The sequence below is a fragment of the Amblyomma maculatum genome, chromosome 4 (assembly GCF_055883805.1).
Source record: "Amblyomma maculatum isolate TAMU_Amacu chromosome 4, ASM5588380v1, whole genome shotgun sequence".
In the NCBI taxonomy this organism is placed as follows: domain Eukaryota; kingdom Metazoa; phylum Arthropoda; class Arachnida; order Ixodida; family Ixodidae; genus Amblyomma; species Amblyomma maculatum.
This window is the reverse complement of record NC_139347.1, coordinates 65,337,558-65,363,703: the sequence shown is the minus strand read 5'-3', so window position 1 is coordinate 65,363,703 and position 26,146 is coordinate 65,337,558. Positions and strand designations below refer to the sequence as shown.

At 44.8% G+C, this 26,146-nt stretch overlaps 2 protein-coding genes and 1 long non-coding RNA gene across 3 annotated transcripts in view; 2 read left to right on the top strand and 1 right to left on the bottom strand.

Moving 5' to 3' along the window:
* LOC146191275 (uncharacterized) overlaps nucleotides 1-9,251 on the top strand; it is a 40,297-nt gene extending 31,046 nt beyond the window's left edge. Inside the window, exons 6-8 of the mRNA XM_084600299.1 lie at nucleotides 6,213-6,391; nucleotides 7,264-7,287; nucleotides 8,745-9,251. Of these exons, the coding sequence (XP_084456425.1) occupies nucleotides 6,213-6,391; nucleotides 7,264-7,287; nucleotides 8,745-8,911 (370 nt within the window). The 3' untranslated portion in view covers nucleotides 8,912-9,251. The remainder of the gene's footprint in view (nucleotides 1-6,212; nucleotides 6,392-7,263; nucleotides 7,288-8,744) is intronic.
* Nucleotides 9,252-13,178: 3,927 nt separating this feature from the next.
* LOC146191274 (uncharacterized) lies at nucleotides 13,179-14,511 on the bottom strand. Its single transcript, XM_084601786.1, has one exon. It carries the CDS (start codon nucleotides 14,297-14,299, stop codon nucleotides 13,679-13,681), a length of 621 nt encoding a protein of 206 aa, XP_084457912.1. The 5' UTR covers nucleotides 14,300-14,511; the 3' UTR covers nucleotides 13,179-13,678.
* A 132-nt stretch (nucleotides 14,512-14,643) lies between these two features.
* LOC146191273 (uncharacterized) lies at nucleotides 14,644-23,647 on the top strand. The gene is made up of 3 exons (XR_014706631.1): nucleotides 14,644-14,745; nucleotides 15,479-15,586; nucleotides 23,433-23,647. It is a non-coding gene; the product is annotated as an uncharacterized LOC146191273 (long non-coding RNA).
* The last annotated feature ends 2,499 nt before the right edge of the window (nucleotides 23,648-26,146 follow it).

The following is a 26,146-nucleotide window of genomic DNA, read 5'->3' as shown; positions in this document are numbered from 1 at the left end:
TTCAAAGCCGTCCCTTCCCTCTCGTGGTCCCCCTCGCCTAACGGTTCTTCCACCGCTGCCGTTCTTGCAGAACAGCCGCGGCCGTTGCGCAGGCTCCCCTCAGGATGGCTGAGGGAGAGTCAGGTGACCGTTTCGAGGACGGTGCGATTTCCCGAGCCAGCGTCTCTTCCCTTGTTGTCCCGTATGGCGCCCGCTTGCCGATTCCATCGCCAGTTGGAACAGTTTTGCGACAGCGACCTCAAAACACGCACCGCGCCTCAACAAACACATACAACACGTAGCGCTCCTTCTGCTGATCTCGCTGATGCGGGCGCGGCGCAGTCCCGCGCGCGACGAGTGGCATTTTATTTTTACCTGTGACTCAGCGTAGCCCCTTCTCAATAGCCAGCAAGCTATGTTCCGTGTGTCAAGGAAGCTTATCGATATCGAATTCGACGTGCTGTTGTCGTTGTTGTTTTTTTTTCTTCAATTTAAGCGAAAAATCGACATACTACGCTTCGGTGGGTTGGGACACGAAAACCGCAGCCACAGACGTTTCGGCAGGTACGTGGAATAACTATGCGATCAGTAGGGTTTCAAACTGGGCTAGTGTATACTGCAATAAAATTTCAGTTGTTAGTTCGCGCTCCAGTGTTTCGTGTCGTTTTCTGTTCTGTGTCCAAAGCTTTCACAAGCGCAACGATGTCTGAGCATACCATGAGATGCCCAGGGTTATGTGCACATGACATGAGTGTGTAGCGCAAAAGGACGAAGGACACAGAAAAGGTACGCAACACAGGCGCTAACTTCCGACCGGCTGAAAGAAAATAAGGCGACCAAGGCGAAACGTAATTAACGTTTCTTTTTATCTGTACTTTTTTTTTTTTTTTCATCGCGTTTTTCTGGATGCATGTGCTTTACGTGTCACGTTTCGCCTTGGTCGCCTTAGTTTCTTTCAGTCGGAAGTTTGTGTTTGTGCTGTGTAACTTTTCTGTGTCCTTCGTCATTTTGCGCTATACACCCATGTCATGGACCACCGTAACCAAATCGCCCAAGTTTCCACCCTAATGTGCACAATGACAGTAGCATGAACTCCACGAAACGATGAAAAACAAATGCGAACTTTGTGAAAACTGTATAATTTCGCTGCGTAACCGTATGGGGCTGCGCTTGTTGGGTGGATGCTAATAGAATGAATGAATGAATGAAAACTTTATTTCCACCGAAAAGGAGCCCTTCATCTCCCGCCCCCGGCACGCAGGCCGGGTAGCGGGTCAGGAGGGCCCCGCAGGCTGAGGTCAGGTGAGGTTACAAGCACTCTTCACGGCCTCAGCCGCCAGGCGGGTCGCGTGCCGCTGAACGGTGGGATCTCCGCTCCGCAGCCAAACCTCCCAGGCTTCTCTACTATCAATGTTAATGCCGGCGCCTGGGGAATCGGCGCATTGCCATATTATATGATCTAGCGTGCCTTTTTGTCCGCAATTTTTACATTTAGAATCTTCTTCCTCCCCGGTCTGTGTTAAGAAAACCCAGACAGGGCAGATGTAGTTATCGGCTTGTAGTCGCCTCCAGATGCGTGCTTCATTGTTAGTGAGAGACCGATCTGGGGGAGGGTATACTTTTCGATCTAATTTGTAAGATTCTGTGATCTCATTGTATGTGATAGCGCGATCTTTAATTCCCTTGCATTCGGGCTGTTCTACCGCTGCCCGGTGGTAGAGATCTCGGGCCAGCAGGTGCGCAGCTTCGTTGCCAGGGACAGATTCGTGTGCTGGTATCCATATGATGGATATGGTTCTAGTAATGGGATTTGTGAGAAGAATCTTTTTGGCCTCCTCTGAGATCCGTCCTTTTGCAAAATTCCAGACAGCCGTTTTGCTGTCGCTGATTATAGTTTTGGCCTGTGTACCAGTGCATGCGAGCGCTATTGCGACCTCTTCAGCTGTACTAATGTCACGGGTGCGTGTTGAGGCCGCAATTTTAGGTGCACCTTCTCCATTTACTACTGCCGAGACAGCTGCTCCATGTCGTCCGCATGATGCGTCTACATAAGCAACTTCATCGACTGCTTTGCGTTTCATCCTTTTAGCGATGGCTTTGGCTCTGTGTTCTCTGCGTTCTTTGTTGTAGTCTGGGTGCATGTTTCGAGGTAAGGGTGGTACCAGTATGTGTTCCCTTATGTTGGGTGGGATAGATGTTTTCGTCTGTGGGCCTCTGTCTGATTGGAGTCCGACCCAGTCTAGGATGGCTCTGCCTGTCTCCGTCTGACTTAGTCTTTCCAGTTGAGAGATTCTGACAGCTTCAGTGAGCTCTTGCCATGTATTATGAATCCCCATTTTCTCCAGCTTCTCTGTTGATGTGGAGACAGGGAGGCCTAGTGCGCGTTTGACGCATTTTCGAATTATGACGTCGATTTTTTCACGTTCTATCTTTTTGAGATTGAGAAAAGGTGTGGCATAACATATGCGACTGATGATGTAGGCCTGTGTCATTTTGAGTAGACTACGTTCCTTGAGACCGTGTCCTCTAAGCGCTACTCTTCTGAATATGCCCGTAACTTGGGCTGCGTAGTTCTCCAATTTTTTGATGGTGTTTGTGTTCTGCCCTCTTGCTTGGAGGATCATTCCTAGGATTCTAATTTCCTCTACTTGTGGAACCGGGTAGTTTTCAACATTTATCTTTATGTCTGCTTTATTCTTCTTATATTTGGGGTTGTAGATGAATAGTTCTGACTTCTGCGGCGAGCAGGATAGACCGCGTTTCGCAGCGTACTCAACCACCTTATTTGCGGCAGCCTGGAGTTTGCTCTCTATTTCTGCGTCGCTACCTTTATTTATCCAGAGATTTATGTCATCTGCGTACATGCTAAATTTTAAGTCCGGTATTTGCTTTAGTTGTGCTGGTAGCCCCCTCATAGCAATGTTAAATAGAAAGGGAGACAAGACAGAGCCTTGTGGCGTTCCCTTGCTACCCAAGGTGATTGTGTGTGATTTGGCGCTTTGAAAGCTCATGGTGACCTCTCTGTTAGTGAGAAAATCTTTAATATAGTTATAGGTTCTGGTTCCAACCCCAACGTCTTGGAGACCTTCGAGCACTGCCTTATGCTTGACATTGTCGAAGGCTTTGGTTAGGTCAAGGCCGAGAATAGTCTTTGTATCTGAAGATTCATGTGTTATGATATCGTATCTAAGTCTGAGCATGACGTCCTGTGTGCTTAGCCCCGGCCTGAAGCCCACCATTTCGTGTGGCCAGAGGTTCTCTTGCTCCATGTATTTGGTAAGTCTCGTCTGAATAACACGTTCCATTAGCTTTCCCACGCACGAGGTCAGTGATATGGGTCTTAGGTTTTCTAGCTTTGGCGGCTTCCCCGGTTTGGGTATGAGGATTATACTGGCATTTTTCCATGCCTGCGGTAGTTGTCCAGTCTCCCATACCTTATTCATGTATCCTGTCAGGGCTGTGATTGAATCGTCGTCTAGATTTCTGATAATAGTGTTCGTGATACCGTCAGGTCCTGGGGCTGATCTTGTCTTTAATCCAATAATCTCAGCTCGGACTTCAGCCCTGGTAATGGGGGCGTCTAAGTCTAGGTTAGGTTTCCCCTCATATGCTGGTAACGTTTCGGTTTCCGTTTGTCCAATGTAGATTTCGATTAATTTACTCATCAATTGTTCGTCCGAGCCTTCGAAGGCATGCTTAACTTTAGTTTGATTTACGTTGGCTTGTGCTTTAGATTTTTCCGGATCGAGCATGTGTCGTAGAATGTTCCATGTTTTGGAGAGGCTCATGCCTTGTTCCATTTCATCACATCTGCTACACCAGTTTTGTTCATTTAGTTTGATGGCGTATGTCTCCATCTCTTTATTATGTCGAGCTAGTGCTCTCCTAATGTTACGGTTCCATCTTTGTGTTTTTAGGCTTTTCTCTAGGTCCTGTTTCTTGTTCCACATGTTTAGGAGTTTGCTATCGATATTCGGCGGTGCATCTTCGTCTTCTAGAGTGACTGTTGCTTCCTCCTCATGTTTCTTTAGCGTTTGTGACCACTTATCGATATCGTCGATTTTCTCAATTCCCTCGGTCTCTCGTATTTGCCTAAATCTTTCCCATTCCGTGATTTTGGGTTGTTTGGGTTTTCTAATTTTTATTCCTTTTCCTAATGTGAGTGCAATAATGAAGTGGTCACTACCTAAGTTTTGCTCGGTGTTTTTCCAGTCCGCTGTACTTACATTCTTGCTTAAGGTGAGGTCGGGGGTGGTGTCCCTGCTGACGCTATTACCCGTGCGTGTGGGTGCATTTGGATCAGTGTGCAGGGTGAGTCCTAGTGTTTGCATGTCTTCCCATAATTGTCTGCCCTTAGGATCCTGCCGATTGTACCCCCATTCCTGATGGGCTGCATTAAAGTCACCGGCTATGATAAGCGGGTTATTTCCTGCGATCTTTAGGGCTTTTCGGAATAGGGCTTGAAACCTAACTTTCTTTTGCTTCGGAGTGCTGTATATGTTCAAGAGAAAGATACTCTTTCGGTCTTTTTTTCCGGTGATGATTTCAGTTAAAACTGCTTCTATATCCCGAGATGTGATCTCGTGATTAGTAGCGGCTATGTTTCTCTGGATAAAAGTCGTGACTTTGGATTTTTCGCCCCTATCGCTGCTGTGGCTTTGATATCCAAACAATTACCCAGCCAAATTGTTTGGATGCTAATAGAGAGATTTAGCTTGCCGGAGACGTACTGACGTAGACGTATACCGTACCCCTCCCACGCAGGCGCAGTGGCCGCAATTGCACTCACCCTGCAATGCGCGTGCGCAGGCAAACCGGTATACGTCTATGTCAGTACATCTCCGGCAAGCTAAATCTCTCTAACTACTCTCTTATTACGAGGCAGATTTGCAATGGTGGCTGATGCTGTCATTGCAAACACCAAGTAGTCAACCTTATTCGAGAAGCGCTGCCAGCAAAGTCTCTAGTGCTGTGGTGTACCAAATCATGGTATAAAAGCAATGGAATAAAGAAAAAAACATCTTTCCTATTCGATCTATATGCCTCGAGATTGATATAACGGATGTCAGGCATTTAAAACGGACAAGACAACGCATATTCGTCGGATTAAGTGAAGACAGGTCCTGGCCCATGGATGAACTTCTAGCAAAATGTTTTGGCTACTCGATGCTCAAAGTGCCATTCAGCATACAGCAAGCATAAAGGGGAGGAAAAGCCTACCTAAGCGCAGCGTTCCAGTAGCATTGTTGTTGTTGTTGTTGTTGTTGTTATTGACCAAATAACTTATGGTACATACCCACAGAGTGGGGATCGGCCAAGAATTGGGTAACAAAGAAAATTTTTGAAGTATACTTGCATAAGTGATTTGAGGGGTAGAGGAAAGGAAACAAAACGGGAAATAAGTGAAATATAAAATGAAAAGTGGTAACACACACTGGAGATTGACACTGCAATTGTAGAACAAGTGATGTTTAAATATTTAGCAAGGCAAACGATTTGATTCCAGTAAAAAATTTTGCATGGCGGCGAAAACAGACCTGTGACTGTGCCCAAGGATGGTGGCGCCAAATGATAACAATATCGGGCTACTTAAACTGAGACCAAGCTGTTGCAATGGCCTTTCCATCAACTGTCTTCTCAACGTAGTGAAGCGGCGGCAAAACAATAAAAAAGTGATCTAATGATTCCTGTTCACCGCAAAATGTGCAGACTGGAGAAAGTGCCAAACCAGACCTGTAAAGATAGAAATTTAAAGGTGGGATACGACATCGCAGCTTTGTTAGAGAAATCTCAAGTTGCCGTGAATGGCATAATTTTCTATTCCAAGAATAATTTGGATACAGGTAGTCATTCGATCTTAAAAGATGTCCATTTTTCATATTTAATAGAACGTTTCTCCGAAACCTCGCTGCGGTGATGTACGCTAGTTTGATGTATTGTCTAGCTTGCCTAACAAACTAAAGGTCGTCTTTGTCTTTGGTGTCTACTTTTACAATGAATTCGTAATGAACGGTACCACGCTGGCCTGAGCTGGCGCAGCAATCAGCTCCGCCCCTATGTCCCTTTCTAGGTCTTACACGGCTAAATCTGGCGTTCTTCCTTCCCGGGAGTAGTAACTAGTTAGTATAGCTTGGTTTCTTCCGAGCCATTCAACACAAAAATGTGATAATTTGACTATCAGCCAGCGAAATGACTGAAAAAGTGATGGGCTGCTGGTCGCGCATGCGCGGCAGGGTGGCCGGTCCAGGTGTGTCGGTGACGTGGTTCTACAACGGCTCCAAGCTCCGTCCCACATGGAGCCGGGTGTCCCTGCAAGGCCAGGAGGTGCTCTTCAAGCCGCTCAAAGAGCGCGACGCGGGCGTCTACGAGTGCACCGTGCAGGGAGTCAAGATGGGCCACCTCGAATTGCACGGTATACGCGCGCCTGGGCTTCGTATGTATTTAGTAGAGCAATGGCGTACACACTATATAGAAAATCTTCATAGAACACGACAGCACTGAGATCAACGTTGAAAGTCTTTCACCCACGACGAGAGTGTGTGTATGTGTCATAACAATGACAATTAATAGGATTAGTGAATACAGAAATACATATTTACCATATCCACAGAAAAATAGGCCAGTCTGCGCATCTCTCGACATCGAATCTCGCTAAAGACCGTCCACACGAATTTAGGTAAATTCTTGTATGTTTACGAGGAGGACATTGGCATAAAAGAACTGGAGTAGATGATACAACACCAGCACAGCTGCATGCCTAGGCTCAACAGAAAGGGCGTCCGTTCTATGGTCTGACATTAACCATACCGGATGTCAAGGCCCGGGCAAGTTTGCAAGGAAGAGCACTTCAAGATATGTTCCCAACGCAGATACAGCTTCGCTACTTACTCTGCATCCACTAAACTATGTCTACGCATACGCCTTATAAGGCACCAAAGTACGCCGCGAGCATCCCTAGGCTGAAAGCTTCAGAACAAGCTTGCCGTACTATACAGTGCCCGAGACAAAGCATGGGAACATATGGAATTCTGAATCAGGCGCTCCACGTATGTACTGATCGATGTTACATTCGTTTCGCAGCTGCAGGGAACAAACCCAGCGAAGATGCAGTCAGCATATATGCCACGCACGAGAGCCTATCCGCTTTTCTTTCTCGGTGTAGTCCTATTGTTATCCGCCGTTTCCAACCTGCGATCTACTAGTCCCACTTATTCACAGCCTTACTTCCGCATTCTGTTTCTTGATCGTCTTTTTTTCACGTTGTTTCTGTTCTGTCTTTTGCAGTGAAGGCGGCCAGGGAACGACGAGGTTAGTCGTTCGGTTTTTCTTTTCCTCGTAGGCTGTTCTCGACGTGCTGTAAAAAGGAGCAAAAATTGCAACCAGCGCACTAATTGCCGTCCATTACAAGGAGCCCCTCCATGACGCGATCATGTTTTTACCTCTGCAAAATCTTCACAGATGGGCGCCAACTGAGCCTAATGACGAGGGGAAAAAGCATTCGGTGCTTCGTGTACATCGTCTGCGTTGTAAGGAAACAATGCTGCGAAGAAGGCAATTGGTTTCATGAACGTAAAGACACAATACACCCTACTGAAAAAATTGTGAGGCAATAACCTCACATTTTCTCACACAGTCACACTCAATTCCCATAAGAAATCACCTACAAGTCGCATAAAATTGCATAAGGTCTCATAGTTTCTAGTACATTATCATAAATTATGGAAGATATTTTATGATAATGATGTGCACCGTATGATGGTTTATGTGATTTGATGAGATTGTTTGAGGTTATTGCCCGGTAAAACTTTTGGTTTTTCAGTAGGGCAATGCTCTGCCCACGCGAGAATGTAGGGTTAGACCATTTTCCTCGTAGTTGGCGTTAAATATGTAACGATCCGGCGAATAGAGCGAAATACACCTCTCCTATAAATCGACGATATGGCAGCTAAAAACAACTACTTCCCCTCAGACCAGCCTCTGTCCTGCATAACCATTCAGGTATCGTTAAAATAACGTGAAATATTCCAAGTAACATTGCTCGTATTTCTTCTCCAAATGTTGCTTGTGACATGCAGAACTCTAACAGTGCTCTGATTTCGAGAGGAGGTAGATATATGCTGCTTGAGTGGTAGTTTTGAGAAACTGTACTCTGTGCACTGTCAACGCCGTCCTTTGCTAGCTACAGGTGGTGGTGGTGGTAGTGGTTTATTTTTAAATAATCAAAAAGAAGAAAAGGAGTGTTGCCGGCCGCGGCAACTATCTAAAATCTGAAGCACCTGAGCGGCGGCCGGCGGAAAAAAAAAAAAAAAAAGAGATAGGGAGAGGATAGCGATGGTGAAGTACAGAGGGGAGCGATGGGAAGAAAGGACAGGGGGAGCTTGTTACATTATTTACAAACTATAGGTCGTTCCCAATCATGGCTCTGACATCTGTCATTTTAGAATGTACGCGTAACAAAAGTCCCCTCAAGGCATTATTTTTTATCGCCAATAACCTTTCCCTGAAACGGCGGTACTGAACAACGCCTCACTGCTGACCCGAGACAAACGAGGGCCCTATCAGGGTACCCCCAGCATGCGGCCACATGAGGCGAAAAGCCTCAAGGAGAGTCTTGGAAGTAGTAAGCCAAAGACATATTTCCGGACAGACCTTTTACAAACCACAAGAACAGACACTAACCTTACTGCTGCTAGCGCGTAGATGCATGACCTCTGATGTACAGCGACTCATATCGTCTTTCTTTACTTTCCCATTTCTCTTCGAAGCGCTCGGAATGTCCGATGCCTCGTGGGTGACTCTCATCACTATTTTGGTCAACTTCTGCGCATACCTTGCCATCGTGTCTATCAACTGGCAGCAGCATTACAAGAGGCTCGAGATTCAGGACTACCTCGCATCGAAGAGGGCCGAAAAAAGGCAACAACCCTTGTAAACTCAACCCGCAAGGCATCAACTGCGGGCACATTCGGTTCACGAATCGTGCGCTGCGGCCACCCGATTTAGGAAAGCAAAAGTTCGGGAACTCAAGGCGCTGAGGGCAAGAGCCGAGAGCGACTTCGGCTACTAGACACATTGCAGCGCGACTCGATCAACTGGTTTAAGCTTCCCTGCAGTAAAGTTACCAACTGAAAACGTTTACGTTTCGGTCACACAAAGCAGAATAAAAGACTCTAGAAAGGCGAGAAAGGTGCAAACCCACAAGAGACTTCTTGACCTTAGTGAGCTCCGGTAATTTCTAACCCCTTGGAAACATTAAACGCATTAACATCGCACAACACATGCGTTCGCTTTGCGTTTCGCCTCTATCGAACGCAGCCACCGCGGCCGGGATTGAACCCGCGGCACCGGACTCGGTAGTCGCGCGCTCCAACCACCGAGACAGGGCTTGTCCTTTGTGTTCTCGACCTGTCTGTACATGCTTCCGTGGTTTGCGATGTGCTCCTCTCTTGTGAATTTCTTCTTTGTTTTGGGTGCATCAGAACGCGAGGCTGCAGCCTTGGATATCGCGATCGTGTTCCGTCGAAGAAGCATCAATCACAATGAACCAGCAGACTGTCACACTTTCGCACATATTTAATCAAAAGGTTTTGTATACAAAATATTCGGAACACTGTAAACATAATAACATTCACTGCTCCACGATAGAGATGGCCGCCTTCCCAAAAACCGCTTCATCATGTCAACTCTAAAAACTGTGCACATATCGTCCAATACCGATTGTCGCGCCACCCATTGCAACCAAAGAAACTACTCAGATTGCTTTAAACGAGGCATCGTTCTCAGATAGTTTCCGTCAAGGTTCATAGGCCGTGCTATAGGCCTACTAATTACCGAGATTTGCCTACATGAGATGCGTTTTCCAACTAACACGATTCTCTGGCTTCAATCCATATGCACATGCACTGCATCGGCGAGCAGAACAATAAAAACAAAAAAAAATCTCTATACTTGGCATAGATTCCACTCTAGATGTTGCACACCGCCGCCATTTCCTTTTTTATTACTGTGCTGACCCCACGAATCAAACGCGGCAATCAAACGAACTACTTTTTAACAAAACGCTGTACGTCTGGGAGTCGAACTCTTCACGGGCTCCCAGCAACCTACTCTCACGTACAATGAAAGGCACGAGGAAGCACACAATGCACTTTTGCGAAGCCTCACGAGTCCTCGTTTCTGCCCCACGCTCGCCGCGTAAGCCAGCAGAACAATCCGTTACGTTCAGTGAAAGCGAGACCATACCTTCCGGGTATGGTCTCGCTTTTTAAACATACGTTTAAAAAAAAAAAAGGGGAGGGGGGGGGGGGATGCAGACATGCACACAATGCCAACTCTTCAGCTTCCTCTGACAGCCAACAACATCCAAGTGGCTTAGGGTCGCCTCTATTTGTGATCTGAATTGTTCAAAATTGAAACCAAACAATGTTCCTTGGCCACCTCAGAAGTGAGGCTACCACTAAATTTATGCCAATGAGTATGCATATACCACTATCAAAATACACAAGCTGAAGAATGCCACAAGTGCTCTACAATATAATTGCCAAATAGTGCTGGGAAGGAGCATAATCTGGACAGTTAAGTCAATACAGCTCTGTGCTGCACAAAATATATCATGGCAGCACAAATGAAGGAACTAAAAACCTGTAGCCCAGACTAAAAACGTCAGTGCAATTCTTTGCACCACTGTTGCTCAGTAAAGTACATCATTAAAAGTTGCACCACACTGCCAAGTCATCAAAACTGCACTGTCAGAGAATTTAAAATGGGGCACCTAAGCATTGTTTCGTGTGCATTGCTAGACTTACAGGCCACAGATTCACACCTGAATCTACACACCTATGAATGTAGAGTCTTTGGTACAGATACTAAATCTGCAATAACAGTTCTAGAACATACAAGAGTTAACAATGCTTTACACACGTGCTCAAAAAGACTAAATATTCCGACATCAAAGGCAGTTCAGAGTAAGAAGAATCCAATATCCACCTGTCTCTTTGTACTTCCTTTCAGAAATCACCTCATGAAGATATTGAGAGACTCTTCAGGTTATGTAAGGAAAAAGAATGGAAGAGAATTTCAAACCAGAGAATTAAAGTTAAATTCAGCTGCCTGTCTCTGGCTCACTACATGTAGGAACTTCCATCATTCATGAGAACAAAGTGGCAAAGTTTGCATGCACATGACATGATTGCAAAACCTACAATTTTCACTAAGGCACATATGAATAAGGCATATTGTGCTGTACACTATGAAAACGTGCTTCAAGCTACAGTGCAGAGAAAGCTATGCCAGAAACTTACTTGCTGCAAATATTTTCACAAGTGCTTGCATGACTACACTTTTGCACGTACCCTGTTGATTCAAAACTCAACAACCCTCACTATGATTTTATTTACAAATATACAGTAGCACAAGAAAACAAGAATAGAAATCCATCACCTAAATTTTGTAGTGTCTTTGCTGCACCAGTCAATAATTATACCAGCAAACAACATAACTATGCAGCTTCGAGTCCTTTTATTTCCTGTTTTTAGACCACCCACACTTAGTTTTACTTTCAAAGCCATGACACAGGCACAGAGGCTCTAATCAGGGGTCTAGCCCGGGGGGTGTTTCGGTGTCAGAACACCCCTGAAATTTTCTTAACGTAGCACTCCCTTCTCCCGTCTCTTTTCGGCCTTTTTTCCCATTTTTCTTTTCACCAGCATCGTATAACAGCCCCTGAAAATTATGCCTTGGCTATGCCGCTGATTCCAATGCCACAGAGCTCACCAATTTAGACGTTATGCTGCCACACCAGATGATCTGAAGAATGCACATCCTCGTTTTCAATATATTTCTCTTATCCAAAAGTAGCAAGCGTGATGCTGGTTACATGCCCAAGTTATATACGTGACAGATGCTGCCTGCCGCATTCAGTTACGAGTGACCCAGAAGACCCCAAGAAGACTGTTGATCTCATTAGTGGTTAATGAATGACTCTGACATTATCACTAGTGTACAAAATACAGAGTGATGAAAAGGGTTTTCACAGGAAACACTGTTAGACACTTTTAATACTTCATGTTTATCATGCACATTACTATGCCAAAGCCAAAATGGCAACTTTCCCTGCACTGCTGCCCAAAGGCATCCCTTATAAAGCAGCTCGCTGCTTAGCTGATGTGAAGCATGGTGACCATTAGAAAAATCAGTCACTACAACAGCAGTGCAACAAAGCACGAGATATTTCTTTAAAGGCACAATGAGGTTATGTGTAGAGTTTGTTTTTGGCTAGCAAGGTACTTCTATAAAAGGTTGCAACAGAAGTAAACATCCAAATTATCTTATTGTAAAAGCATAGTACATTTATGTCCATTAAAAGAGACTTCTTCATCAAAGAGCAAAGCTGTCCCCAAACACCACAGCCATTGCAGCTAGAACAGTACGGTAATGTACACATGCCATAATATAACGCCAACACAATGCTGCTGATAAGAAGAGTCTGTCTAAAAGCATCTTTTGAAGTGTTTGTTCTTCAGGCCACACGTGGAAGGGTGAGTGCTTATCACTAACATGCGTTTGTCAAATTTTGTTGCTTTCAGGAGTCTGCACATGCACGTTTCACATATAAACATGCACCTGAAGCATACAGGAAAACCTTGCCAAGTTTTGAAGCAACCACTGAAAGAAGGTAGAATACCCCCTGAGACTCATACATGTGGCTGTGCTTGCAAACGCAGCTGAACAAGAGCATCGGCTTTTCTTTCTATCATAACATACAAGTTACAGCGGCTGCCAAATAGTCACCGTTACGGCTGGCCTCTCTGTTTGAACAGTTCTACATAAAATTACATATTATTGGCACACTAACTTTTCAAAAGGTGTCTAAAAATAGTGGCTCTCTCATTATTGCGTTACGCTCGAGGCATGGCAAGAGCAACATACAATACATGTCTTGTGCAGTTGTGTTCTGTCATTTGCTTCTTAAAACATTCATAAATATTCAATAAAATACAAATATCCTAACATCCCACTCTCACACTGAAGGTATGAGTGGATCCAGATCTGTGTCAAGTTCTGCATGTAGACATTGCAGGCAATAATATATGGCTACTGGTAGCATTGCTACTCAAAACCTTTGTATCCTTACATATTGTCAGCATACTGGGCAGAGTTATTATTGCACCACTTCAATGTCGCTTAAAGTTCAGAACGTCTTTTCTTTTTTTTTTTTCATCACTCTAATTGACAATTATTTTCTTTGTCAACAGCTGTCTGTGCAAGTACACATGCCTCACCGAGCTTGTTTCCTACATACGGCAGAATCATAATCTTCCAGCCTAAATGTGTATTAACCGTATGAACACTGTAATCACAATGCTGTTTTTGTCAGGTGCACATAAAAATTCAAATGCTTGGCTGACTTACAACTAGGTTTAAATTAGGCAACATAAAACAGCACCTCCAAGAAAACACAATGAGTTGACCACTCGTGGGTGTAGTCAAACTCGCCGTTTGAGCTGTTTTTGCTTCTTGTTTTCTTTAAGCTTGTAAACGTGAAACGTTAGCATTCTCACAAATCCCAATCGGCCTGTTAACGTTCTTACCTGGTTTCACTGCACTTGATAGCACCGATTCTCCCTCACTGTCGCAAACACAAAGATCGCGCTCGGGCTGTGCCGAATCCACTTTCGCAAGTGTGACAACACCACACGGTTCAAACAGGCGTTGCGTCGGGCGTCGCAGTGCTTGAGTCGTCGGCACAAGGGGAGCAAGCCGCCTTAGTCGGCTCGAACTCGGCGTCCAGTAGCGCAATCTGCCGAGACACCGCCTCGTACCTGAGCTTGGACTCGATCAACTGTGTGTCGAGCAGCGACATCTCGCCGTCTTCTTTGTCGTCGTCGCCTTCCTGCTGGCTTTCCATCCTGGCGAGTGACACCTCGTGGCTTGCCTGCCGAAGCTCACTCTCCTCGCGACCCAGGTTCTCCTCCAGCGCGTTAATGCGGTTGCGTAGCGCTGACACCTCACCCTCGGCGCGCTTCAACTGCACGTTAGTGATGTTGTGCAGCTCATTGGCGATCACTCTGAACCGCATTAGAGTGCTCGACGAGAAAATGGAGCCTCCGAAAGCAAGCCCCGGGTACCCTGCGCTAGGCTGCCGAGCGTTTCGCCGGTTCCGCTCGGCGATCACTTGTTCAGTCTGCACGCTCGAGCAGCGTAACCGCTCGAGCTCGTCCGAGTCCGGGTCCAAGTCGCCATCGGCTGGCGATCGGCTGGGCCTCTCGGAGCCCTCGGCGCTCGGTCGGTCGGCGGACAGTTGTTCCAGTCGCTTACTCATCGTCGTCTGAAAGCTTCAGGCTGCATTAGCTCGCTGCTGTCACGACAGTGTCAAATAATACACAAGATAAAGGCGCTTAACTCGCCCTTGGCAGGCCTTGCTCATCGCAGGCATCGTCCCCTTATTTGGGACATTCCTTCGCCGCCGAGCAACGATAACACAGGCAAACAGGCGAAGGAACCTCGAGCATAAGCTAAAAAGAAAGCGATTGGGACGGCGCCGTCTGCTGCGACCCGGTTGCAGCAACGAAATGCTTCCTGCAACCGGGTTGCAGGAGCAAAATGCTTGCTGCAACCCATGACGTCTTATCCGGTTTAAAAAAAACGTCACGTCCGGCTATTGTTTTGTGGGTAGGTGGTTGTTTTTTTTAGTAGCAGAATGGCTGGTCGTCGTCGGAGCCGTGGGAGCTGCGTCGCCGTGCCAGACGTGCGCTCTCGTGTTGTACGGTACGTAAGCAATTTTTTTCTATTTTTTAGATATTTCAGTATGCATGTATTGAGTCATTGCCTGTTGTCTGGAACTCTACATTTAGTTTTCAACTTCCCTGCGCCCGAATGTTCTGTTGACGACCATTGAGCCTGCTTGGCCGGCAGTGGGCCCGAACGGCCCAAAGGTTTATTGTAGAAAGTTTCAATCGAAAGCTCAACGTAGTTCGACACCAAGGAACATACGGTCAAATACCGTTTATTAGGCCAACCGCACGAAAGTCTCAGTCATGTAAAACACGCCTGACTACCAGTCTTGCGTGCGCCTGAAAACGGCGGGAAACTTGGGTAGGCTTTCCTCAGCGGTCTGGATGAATAGTTAATGATTGTAACGTCTTTGAGCTGATGGAGGGACTTAAGGAGATACTAGGACATGACAAAACAACGCGTAGAAGCAGGAAAGGCGAGGATCACACAGGCCTGTGTGGGAAGCTTTTGTTTCGGTGCACCACGACGTACTAACCATTTGTGCGACGTGACCCTTTGTGTGACCCTCATTGCTATGACGCGGTGTAGAATAATGATTTCATACCTCATTTTATGACTGCGCACTGTCAAATGTATGCAAGGCCCCTTTCTAATTACGGTGAGGTAAGCGATTTCGCCTTGTGTTTACATCAACACGTACTTGTCTTAATTTCTTTTGTGTGTGTAAACATCGCTTATATGCTGACGTCTAATATTTGGTACGCAGGGACCTTCCTGATATGTGTTTTGGAGTCTATCATGGGCTTGCTGGTTGCTGAGGCTGAACAAAGGGGACTATGAAAGGCGGAGGCAGCCTATGCTCCAACGCCACAAGGTGAGCCCTGTACTTAATTTCAAAACAATTGCTGTGCCACCGGGACTGGTCATTTGTTTTAACTTTTACACGGGGCAGGTCACCAGTTTGCATAGAGTGCATGAATGAATCGAACAAGCAAGCATCCCTGCAGCTTCCTGCAGCTGCAGTGTCCAGCTTGTAGTTTGCAGCCTTTCTTCCTCAGCTGCAATTAATGCATCGCAAACAGTGTGCAATGTAACAGTTGATTCAGACTAAGAAAACCAGACTAGCTCCAAAAACAAAGAAATGTTTGCACGAGATGGAAGATCAAACCACGCTATATTGTCTTCTCAATTCGCTGTGAGAAACTAGCAAAGCTGCCTTCTTTAACGAATGGTATTCCTGCACAGATTGGTTGTGTCGCTTTTTTGTGCGTGTAACAAAGTTACTGCAAGAACTTTATTTATTTATTCGGTTACTATCAGGGCCGTTGAGCAGCTAAAAACAGTGACAGTTTCTCTGGGCACCGATATGCCTACTAGCCGATTGTGGCAGGGTTGCTTCACATTAATCAAAGCAGCCTAGCAAATAAGGCTCACTGTAGCAGCAAGAATTGTGAGCACGCCCTCGCACTCACTTGCTTTGTCATCTCCTGCATCTTCTGGCACAGCAGCGCCGGGCAGTCTCTTTCCGCTCATCAGAGATGATCCTTTTATGCCAGGGGTCTTGGAGCACGGCCAGCGAAGCTGCATGATGCAGTCTGCCCAGCTCAATTTTCAGCCGGCGTTTTGAAAGCATTACCACCAGCCCTAATTTCGAACTAAAATAAGCTCAGACTTAGTACCCAGTTAGTATGCATTCATTTTTGATAAGGCGTTGACCACTTAATCTGCATGAACTTTCATTTGACATCACTATGCCTTCAAAAGCAAGGAGCCGGACATCCTGCCTTTTCTTTTATTTCCAAGTGTGCTTTTCTTTTTCTTGCTGAGGATTATAAGTGTGGTATTTATTAACAGGTATGTCATTTCAGTACCTCTCTCCGAGCGATCCTGAAGCTGCTTTTGTCCGGCATTCAAGCGGAAAGGAGCACACGTTGCTTTTCTTTTGCAATAATGGAAGGGCTTGGTCTGGAAAAAAGAAGTTTTGCTTATTTTTGTTCATTTTATCGTTATTTATTGTACTTTGTTTCCTGTTGTTTTGTTATTTTCTGGCTCCTGGGTCATGAGAGAAAAGGCTTTGTCAATGCGGCCCACGTAGCAATATGAGTTTGAGACCGCTGCTCTATGCCCATAATGGCATGGCTATCAATAGATATTTCATAATGAGTTTGTCTGAGGTAATTGTCAAGCAAAAAACTACCATATGCCACTGGTCGGCCCGGACCCACAACCTCCGCATCATGGTGTTAGAATAGAAGTGCGTGAGCGGGCTGCTCTGCACCGAACAGTAAGTGGCAATACCGATGCGCTGACTTCTGTAGGCTGCAGAGAGGCTGCGTTGACTGTTGGTGGCCGCGGGTTCGCTGGTTGCTGCAAGGAATGAGTCAGTTCTCAATTTTCGCTGACGCCCCCGCTCCACGCCTTTCTTCGATCATGGTATATTCTAAGTTGTAATGTAATATGGAAAAAAGTGCATTGTTCTCCACTGCGATACAGGCTACATATTCTGCAGTGAAAAATGTCAGCTTTTTTCGGTGCGAAAAGATGTCGAACAGCTTCAGCTATTGCGGACGGCATACCAAGATAGGACCGAGCTATACAGTTACTGTTTGTGAGGAGCATTTGGAGCCCAGGTTTGTGTCCAAAACATGGATGACAGAGTTAAATGGGCATGTGCTGCAAAGTGTTGCTAGCAAAGGAAGCAGTCCCCACGATATTCTCTGCCGGCCTTGCCTACCTTTCAGACTTCGAAAAGTAGAAAGCGACCCACTGAAAGGCAGCCCCAGGAACCGAAAAAATAGAAGATCGTCAGACCTTCTGTAGAAGTGTCAGGTGAAGGTAGCACGTGCTTCACACGACACTGCTTGGGCATGGGCCGGCTCAAAAGCCGGGTGCGGCTCAGCCCACGGGCCGTCTGGGCCGACTCATGAACATTTTTGCTGGACCCGGGGTGGGCTTAAACGTGCGGGCCCAATCCAGATTCGGGCTTGTACACAGAGAGCCGTGTCCGATTTATAGTCACTTTGTCAGAGTAAAATACACATCTGCGGCGTCGCAGCAACGAAACGGATAAAATAACCATGGTACGCTCCGAGAAAAAGGTTTAGTCTTCATAGCTTATTTATTTACTTATTACGACACCGCGGTGGCTTAGTCATTAACGCTCTCGAGTACTGAGCTGGGATACCCTAGTTTGATCCTAATTGGGAGACAGCATTTCGGTCGGAGCTGAAAGCATGGCAGGCATATGCTTATAGATGACAGTTTCATTGAAGAACCCCATGTGGCCGAAGTGATCCGCACGCCTGTGCTACGGCGTCCTCATACCTTGAGCCGGTTTGGGACCCCCCTTTTTTTTTTTTTTTTTTTTTTTTTTTTTTTTTTTTTTTTTTTTTTTCGTTGTGAGAAAATTCAAAACCAAACATAGGTATGGTTTTCATTTTGAGCTGTTGATTGGATGATTGGAACGTCTCACAACAGAAATAGCCGCAAAGGCTTGATAGAGTTTAGAAATCTCCTTGACATTGAAATAAGATAAATCTTGAATGAACAATGTTTAAATGAGTCGATTAATGTCGTAAACAATTAGACATGCGCCGGCCACATTGGACGATTCAAACTAATATATGAAATTACTCCCCCTCTGTGACTGAAGAGCAGCAGTCAGACACCGCTCTTGCATGTTTTAAAGCGTAAAATGCCATGTGCGGGTTACTCTAGTGTGGTGCTGCGTGGCGTTCGCCTAATAAATTAGAATAGCGCTGGATGAGGCTGTTTCAGCTATCAGCGAGCACAGACAGTCTGGTCTGCGATAAGGTGCTTCCGCATATGATCAGTTTTGTATACCACTGGAGACTAGGAACTGGAAACCTCATACAAACCACTGGGAAGGGCCAACGTCTGAACGCTTTATGAGGTGTGGCCTTTTCCAAGGTTGCTGTTCAACACTCGGGACGCCTCAGCCACAGATACAGTCTTGCTGCCGCAATGGCGCCATCTTTCTCGAAAGGGGAAATTGGAGGCGGGGGGGGACCTTCTACATGCAGAATCAGCGAAGAGCATTGCAGCCAGAACACATGCTGGCCCTGGCGGCGGTGCGATAAATATAGCTATGATATAACAGCACCTCTTGCACACCACAGGGCGGACACGCTGCCTGAGCTTCTTGTCTTTCTTCTACCACCGTCGCCTCCAGTTCACAGATACATTAATTCGAGAAGAATATTGGCTTTCTCTTTCTTTGACGGAGGTGATACCTACGCTTGACGAACGGCCGTTTTGGCATGGCGTGAAGACTACATACGCATGCAATTGGCTACTTTGCATTTCCTCGAGATTTTAATCAGTTATATCTTGCTGCACGCGGTGTCTAAATATTAAAGCCTCCTCACAAGAAGTCCAATTACTTTTTCTTTTTTTTTTTCTTTTTTTTTTTCCCGGAGGCCCCCCTCGAAAGTTTAGACTTGGTGGGGAAGGAGGAAGCCGCTGTGGCAGTGTAAAAGGCAGCACACGAGCTCACTGACTGCCGGCGTCTCACAGTCTGGCACACACCTGCGTCGATCGGCGTCTGTCTGCGTCCCATTGTCGGGGGCGCTCCTGCGTCGAACCATGTCGAACGCGCCACTGCGCGCCGTCGGCAAGACGAATTGAAAAAGCGCAGTGTAGATTACTAGCGAGGAGCTCGGCGCCTTTTGGTCTGGGCCACACCGTCTGCGTTGCAAGGGCCGTTACGCGCTGTCGGCCAGACTAAGGGGGTGACCGCGTGGCCGGCTTGAGGGTACTGACCCAGGCGGGAAGACGCCGGGATTCACTTGAACCTTTTTTGTTTCCCGATGGCCCGACTTGGGCTGCTGTCGCCGTCTGGCCAAACACCCCGCGTTCCTTTCCGGTGGGGAATTCTTGTCACAATAGTTGAAAGCGGCAGCTCTCGCGCTCTTCTCGTTGTCGCCATCCTTAACAGGCGACATGGCTCTTGAAGCTATTTTTCCTGCGTTTTTCAACAAATTTGATAAAACCTGGTATTTTGATATAGTTTCTTGCACTGATTTCAAATATATAATTGTTTCCAATTGGCCAATTAGTTCAAAAGATAAAATGAAATTGTTCATAATTTGCGGGAACAATGAAAAAATAACCACACTACAAAAAATTCACATGAACACTTTGCTAGGTACTAGAAAGCATAACGAATACAATGTTACGCGCACTTTTGTATAACAAATATTAGCGATGTTATAGCAGTTCAGAATTCACTGCTCCAAATGTGAATGCCTTCCTGTCTGATTTAGAGCAAAATTGAAAACTTTGAACTGCTATAACATCGCTAATATTTGTTAAAAAAACAAATGCTCCTAACATTGTATTCATTACGCTTTCTAGTACCTAGCAAAGTGTCCATGTGAATTTTTTTGTAGTGCTGTTATTTTTTCATTGTTTCTGCAAATTATGAACAATTAATTTCATTATTTCTTGAACTAATTGGCCAGTTGGAAAAATGGTTGCATGTTTGAAATCAGTACAAGAAACCGAATCAGAATGCCAGGTTTTATCAAATTTGGTCAAAAATTGGAAAATAAGCAGAAGCGGAATGCAATACAGCTGACATATTTCGTGGTGTGTTTAGAGACTGTAAACGGCCTAAACTAATACATTCTTTTTCAGCGAATTTCTAACAGTGTAGAGTTATCATGGGAAGACGAAAGAGTCACACTGGCCATACTGCCCGAATCCGTGAGTCTCACTGCCTGTCGGAGGTTGGGCACACTACGAGCAGTGGCGTGCCGCGCCGGCGCGGCTCGTTCATGCACAACTCTTCAGACACCATGCTCCACATCATGTTCTACTTGGCACTTGCTGTATTTCATTTTAAACCAGCCAAAGGATAAGACAGAGAATAGAAGCGAACGAGATGAGTCTGGCTGCTCTGTTTCTTGTCTTTTGGCTGGTTTAAAATGAATGATTACCAACTCGCCCAGTCGTTAATCTTGTTGCTGTATTTACAGGGCATTCCCACGTCTGCTGCTGTGGTTTAGTTTAGCACTGGTGAACGCTGTCTATGTTGGGATACATGCAACATAAATAACTTGAAAGTAAAAGATTGCACAGCCATTATTGTAGCTAGTTTGTAAAGCATGGGATGCATAATGTGGAGGTCTCGGACCTCAACAGTGGCATGTTTCTTGTTTTGTTTGTTTGTTTCCTAGTTTGCAATGAGTTTTTTCTCATTTGAGAGTAGATACACTGCTAATTACCGTTCATCACCAATGCAGATTTTGTTATATGCTTTCCTCAATTTCATTCTGTTCGTTTGCATACCTGTGTCGTAACAGGGCCTTTATATATTTTTCCTTTTCTGCTAAATAGAAGAGCATGAGCCTCTCATAGCCTGTGTTGCTTTGGGACATTAAATCTCATAAGCCAGACCAGCATGAGCCTCGTTTCTGGCAGTCGTAGATCTATTTCATTGAACCTCTTTGTTAATAATAAGCTTGTCGAACATACGTCAGACAAAAACATACAGTATTATGGGTGTGACACCGTGAAGGTGTCAATCATTAGAAATGTTACAAGTGTTGGGCAGGCATGGAGGGCCTATCATTAACATGTTAAAATTAAGGAAGCTCCGGTGCCACTCAAGCGAAAACATGAGAAGCCACTGACAGAAAGCCATGGAGTAGGGCATCTGAAGGAGGAAAGGGCTATCCTTGAGGGCAGTCTATCCTTACTGAAGGGATTACTGACCAGTGCTTTGGAAATTTTATCAGAACAGGCATGGGATGAAAAAAATTATATGCACAAGATAGGGAGTGGAAATGTGCTGCTTACTGATGTGAACTCCGAACTAGTCTAGTGGTGCTTGAGCACATCATAGTGGTATAGTCCACATTTCTCAAGCTAAAAGAGTCATGTTTTTAGTCAAACTTATCGTTCGGGCATCAAGTATAGAAACAAGCATTGCATTTTCTACTAGTTTGTTCCAAATTGTTTCTGAGGTCATTTGTGTTATTTTAAACATCTGTACATGTTTTGCCTGTTAGTCTTGTATTTTCACCAATGCATTGATCTTTGAATAAAAAGGAATCAAATAGGTTATTTTGGTATGCCAGGTATAAAAAATTCAGCTAATAAAATCTTTTGACTTTAGAAACGTGCTCCAAAACAATTTGAATGCTTCAAAACTCCCGTTTTATAGCTTCAAAGTGCTCGAGCCTGCTTCCACCTCTCCAAGTTGGTTTGTGGTTCAGGTCATTATTGACAATTCTGCATGACTCAATTGATGTCTTCAATTTGGAGTTTTGGGAAGGGTTTCATCCATGGGGAAGAGTGAAAAATGCTGGCCGAAGATAAGGAACGCTGCATTATGAAAATTCCGATTGCTATTGGGCAACCATCTCATGGATGATGGCACTTGAAAGCGTTTTGGCTGGAGGTACTCGCACTGCTTGGGCTAGGCCAGTGCAGCACTTCATCTTACAGGAGCATATGCACCTAATTTTGATCGCATTTTGCTTGTTAATGACATGCAAAACATTACTCTGTACAGATCATCACCTGGTTTTTATCTTCAACCGCTAAATAATTTATAATTGAATTTTTGTCTTCTCTGTTTCAGGGTGTCTATACTCCATTAACACACTGAATGTTAGTAGTGCTGCTACTGCACTTAAAGTCAAGTGTTGGTCTCTGTTTGCAACATTTTTTAGCTGCTTTGAGAAGTATGATGCTCATGGACAGCCTCCTTAACAACATGAACTGGTGTATTTGTGATGAGGACCATATATCAAAGACAGCCAGAGGTTTTATGATGCTAGCATTGTAGCAACTGTTGTGGTGCTGTAGTTCGGTGAGGGATTTGGCCATCTTGTAGTTTTTGCCTGTTTGCTGTGGCCACCCTCAAAGTAAATAGCTATGGTCCTGTCACATAGTTTGAGAACTTTTTGTTACTTGTATGGAAATTACTGTTTGGCACAAAATGACTTATGGCTACCATCATGTGCGTTATAGAGGGCCAGCGACTACATTTCGGTGGAACAGTTCCTCATTCTTTTTCACAGCCCATAGGAAGGACTTCGCAAGTTTAGAAAAATGAAATGTTCACAGCTGAGTCAGTCGCAATTCTGGAATCATGCTGTGTAGTCGACAAACGCTACAATCCGAGGGCAACACATGTCGTCTAATGAACAGTGCAAGCGAAACTTCTTGGATGCAGCAGCAAATGAAAATGTGCACACATGGTTTTCAAGATGTCTCAACGTTTATTTATATGTTCGCAACCTACCAAAGCACAATCAGCTGTCTGTTCTAATGTCTGCGGCCAGTGTTGATAACTTCATATCAGTTCTTTACCACCTATGGTGTCCATTTCTGCTGTGCATGTACACTGCAGTGATACATTGTCACACGCATGCAGAGAGCACTAGTACTGGCCTTACTTGGGGTAACCTTTTTGTTGTTTTGACTTTTCTCATTCTTGAGCTATGCTACAGGGTGCACACTTTTCTTTTTGTCTGGTTCCTTTGACGAGTCATGAATTCAGCATTTGTGCTCCTTTCCTTTTTGAGGGTGTAGTGACCATATGCAAATCCACTATTGGAATATATGAGCTGCTGCATAGTCTGCAGTCCTGTTATCTTTTTATTTCAATTTGGTACGTCTCTGAGTTGCTCTGGGTGTTTTGTTATTGTTCTGAGCTTGCATTCTTTTGTTTTTTCGCCCCGTGACAGCCGATCCTGCACGTGACTGATACTAGTCGAGAGATCACAACAGCTGCCCACCTTTCAAAGCATGGCATTCCCTGGCCCAAGTTGACTGCTCCCTGTGCTACTGGCTCAACAGTGTACTCACAAGTCTGCACTTCACTTACGAGCGTAATGGCAACACACACACGTTGGCCATAGCTTCCCATAGCTTCTGTGTCAAAATAAAGTATTCCTACTTATGTGCCTTTTCATTCATTATTAACGCACATGATTGGAGTAATAAACACTCCAGTGCCAAAACACCATGTTGACACACTCATTTATGTTTAGACTGCCTACCTTCTGCATTACTTCCCTTTTGTAACCTACCTAGAAAGGTAAGTATTTACTTTATGTGTCGTAGAACCACATGTATTTGTTATTTCTTTTGAGACTGGAAATAATCCGCAAAACCAGTGAAGTAAGAAAAGTTTACAGATATGTTTCGTAGACAATTTTTAGAGGTAAGCCCAATGAAGATGTTTCGAACTGCAGACAGGGACTGATGATAAAATGGCAAAGTGGGTGGTGTTTGTTGAATTGCACAAGATTGGTTTAACTCAGTATTTTGCAGATGAGCAGCAACTTTCTTAATTGCAATGCTTACTTACACCCATACTGTCACCTCATGTAATGCTTAAACATTTGGCAGTGCTAATCACTTTACTAAAATATTGAACTCTTGGCCCTTCAAAGTGAATTGTGTTCAATAGCGAGGTGACATGCTTGTAGCAATGAGATTAGATCTAACCTTGGATACCCGCTTAATACACTATTGCTGTGCCTCTATTTTACTGGGATGGTGAGGCAGCATACTAAAAGGGCATAAAAAAAAGCGTGTGCAGTAATTCTTTACATGTAACAATAGTTGAAGCCCTCGGCTAATTTAATGTGACTGCTTAAAAGGCCATATTTACCAAAAAAGGCAATTTGAGCGACAAGGATGAGTGGCAGATAGTATGACCGGATGGATTGGTCTGTGTGATGTGAGGACCATGGTATGGTCCAGCTGCCTACCCAAGCAGCTCCTTTGACATGAGAAAAACTCATTGCCTTTCAGAATCCCAAATCAGATGTGCGAGTTGGGAGTTCATTTACATAATGTGGTAATTAGTAATTTTACAAATTGGTATGTGTGATAAAAGTGCAAACTAAGATTGGTGAGTCAACAAGTAGCCAACTAAATGTACAGGGATGAGGATACAGGAGTCATAAATGCTGTGGCATGTTTTCCTTAACAGCGGTGCTGAAGTGCCCCCAAAATATTTGTTGCATTTGCTCAATTTATGTGTATTTCAGTTTCTGGTATAACCTTTCCCACACCTTTAACCTTTAGGCACAGTAATTGTAAGTAAAATTGGCAGTTAAAAAAATAGCATTGTCAAGATGACAGCGTTCCAAAAAATTGAGAAATAGTAATTAAGGTACGTATAGCAGCAAAAGTTGCTACACTGTACCATCAGCATACACGTGTGATCCCAGCCATTTTTGGAACCATAAATGCAGTATTAACATCAGTAGTTTATCAATTCAGTTTCGGACTATCCTCATGTTTGACAAGATTTTAATGATGAAACTTTCAGCTTAATGCCTCCAGTAGCCTGAGTATTCTGAAGCATAGCATTGTTGCCTTACTTAATTACTTGGCACACTTTCCAATTTTGCAGTGAGAAATTTTCTTAGCTTAAAACTGAAAAATTTGGCAGTACTCTGTCAGGGACGAAGCAAGCTTTTGGAAAAGGAAAATAGAGTAAATGTCTCTGAGTGGATATGTGCACTGTGAATGAAACTAATGAGCAAAAAAAAAAGCATATGCTTTCAAGCAAAGTATTGCAATGCTTAATATTACATAGAATTCCTCCTGGCACACATAGATTTCATATTTCAAGCTGCCAGTTTCCATCATGCAAGGACGACTGGCAAGCCATGTTTTGCGAGAGGGTACCTTTCTAAGTGGACTCAGCTGGGCTTAACCTGATTTCCATGAAATATATATGGAAGGGTGCTTAAACCAGATGCTATCAGGCTTTAAGTATACCTGCAGGTAAGGGCCCTGCCAACTACTATTTTTAATAAAGAAAATTTGATATATCTAGTCGTCACTTAGTGTTTGTCATATATACTCCCTCAAGCACAATTAATAGTGGTCTAATCGAGCTGCTTGGTTGATACTAAAAGTGAAAACGCAGCACTGACACCAAACATGGACGGGCTACTGCTCAATTAAAACGCCTGGAGAGAGTGCAACGTAAGTCAACTTAATCGCTTTCACTTCTTTCTTGCCGACTGCGACGTAAAGTATCGGCAGCACTTGTGCAGTGGTCACCTTTACAAACCAAGCATGCTATGCGTCTGGTCATCGACTGGCAGCTGTCGGCCGGCGCATCCTCGCCGTCGATTCTCCTAGCAACGCCACGCCCTCCGCGGCACGGATTCAACCCCCTTTCCAGTTTGGTTGCTAATGGCCATCAATTTTCGCTGATTATTGCACTATAAGCAGGTAAGCCATCTCTACTAATTGAGCACATAAATAAAATATTTTATCGAGTTTAGTTTACAGCACAGCCCTATGGCAGTCGCGTAACCGGCGAAGCGAATAAAGAGCACATCAGAGGATGAAAGTTCGGCCATTCACTCTGATGCATATCTTATGCACTGGATTTGTTAGAGACCAACATGGAATAATTTGAACAAATTGT

Bases quoted from the DNA above. Each gene is read 5' to 3' on its own strand.
- LOC146191274 (XM_084601786.1), bottom strand. From the start codon at position 14,299: ATGAGTAAGCGACTGGAACAACTGTCCGCCGACCGACCGAGCGCCGAG.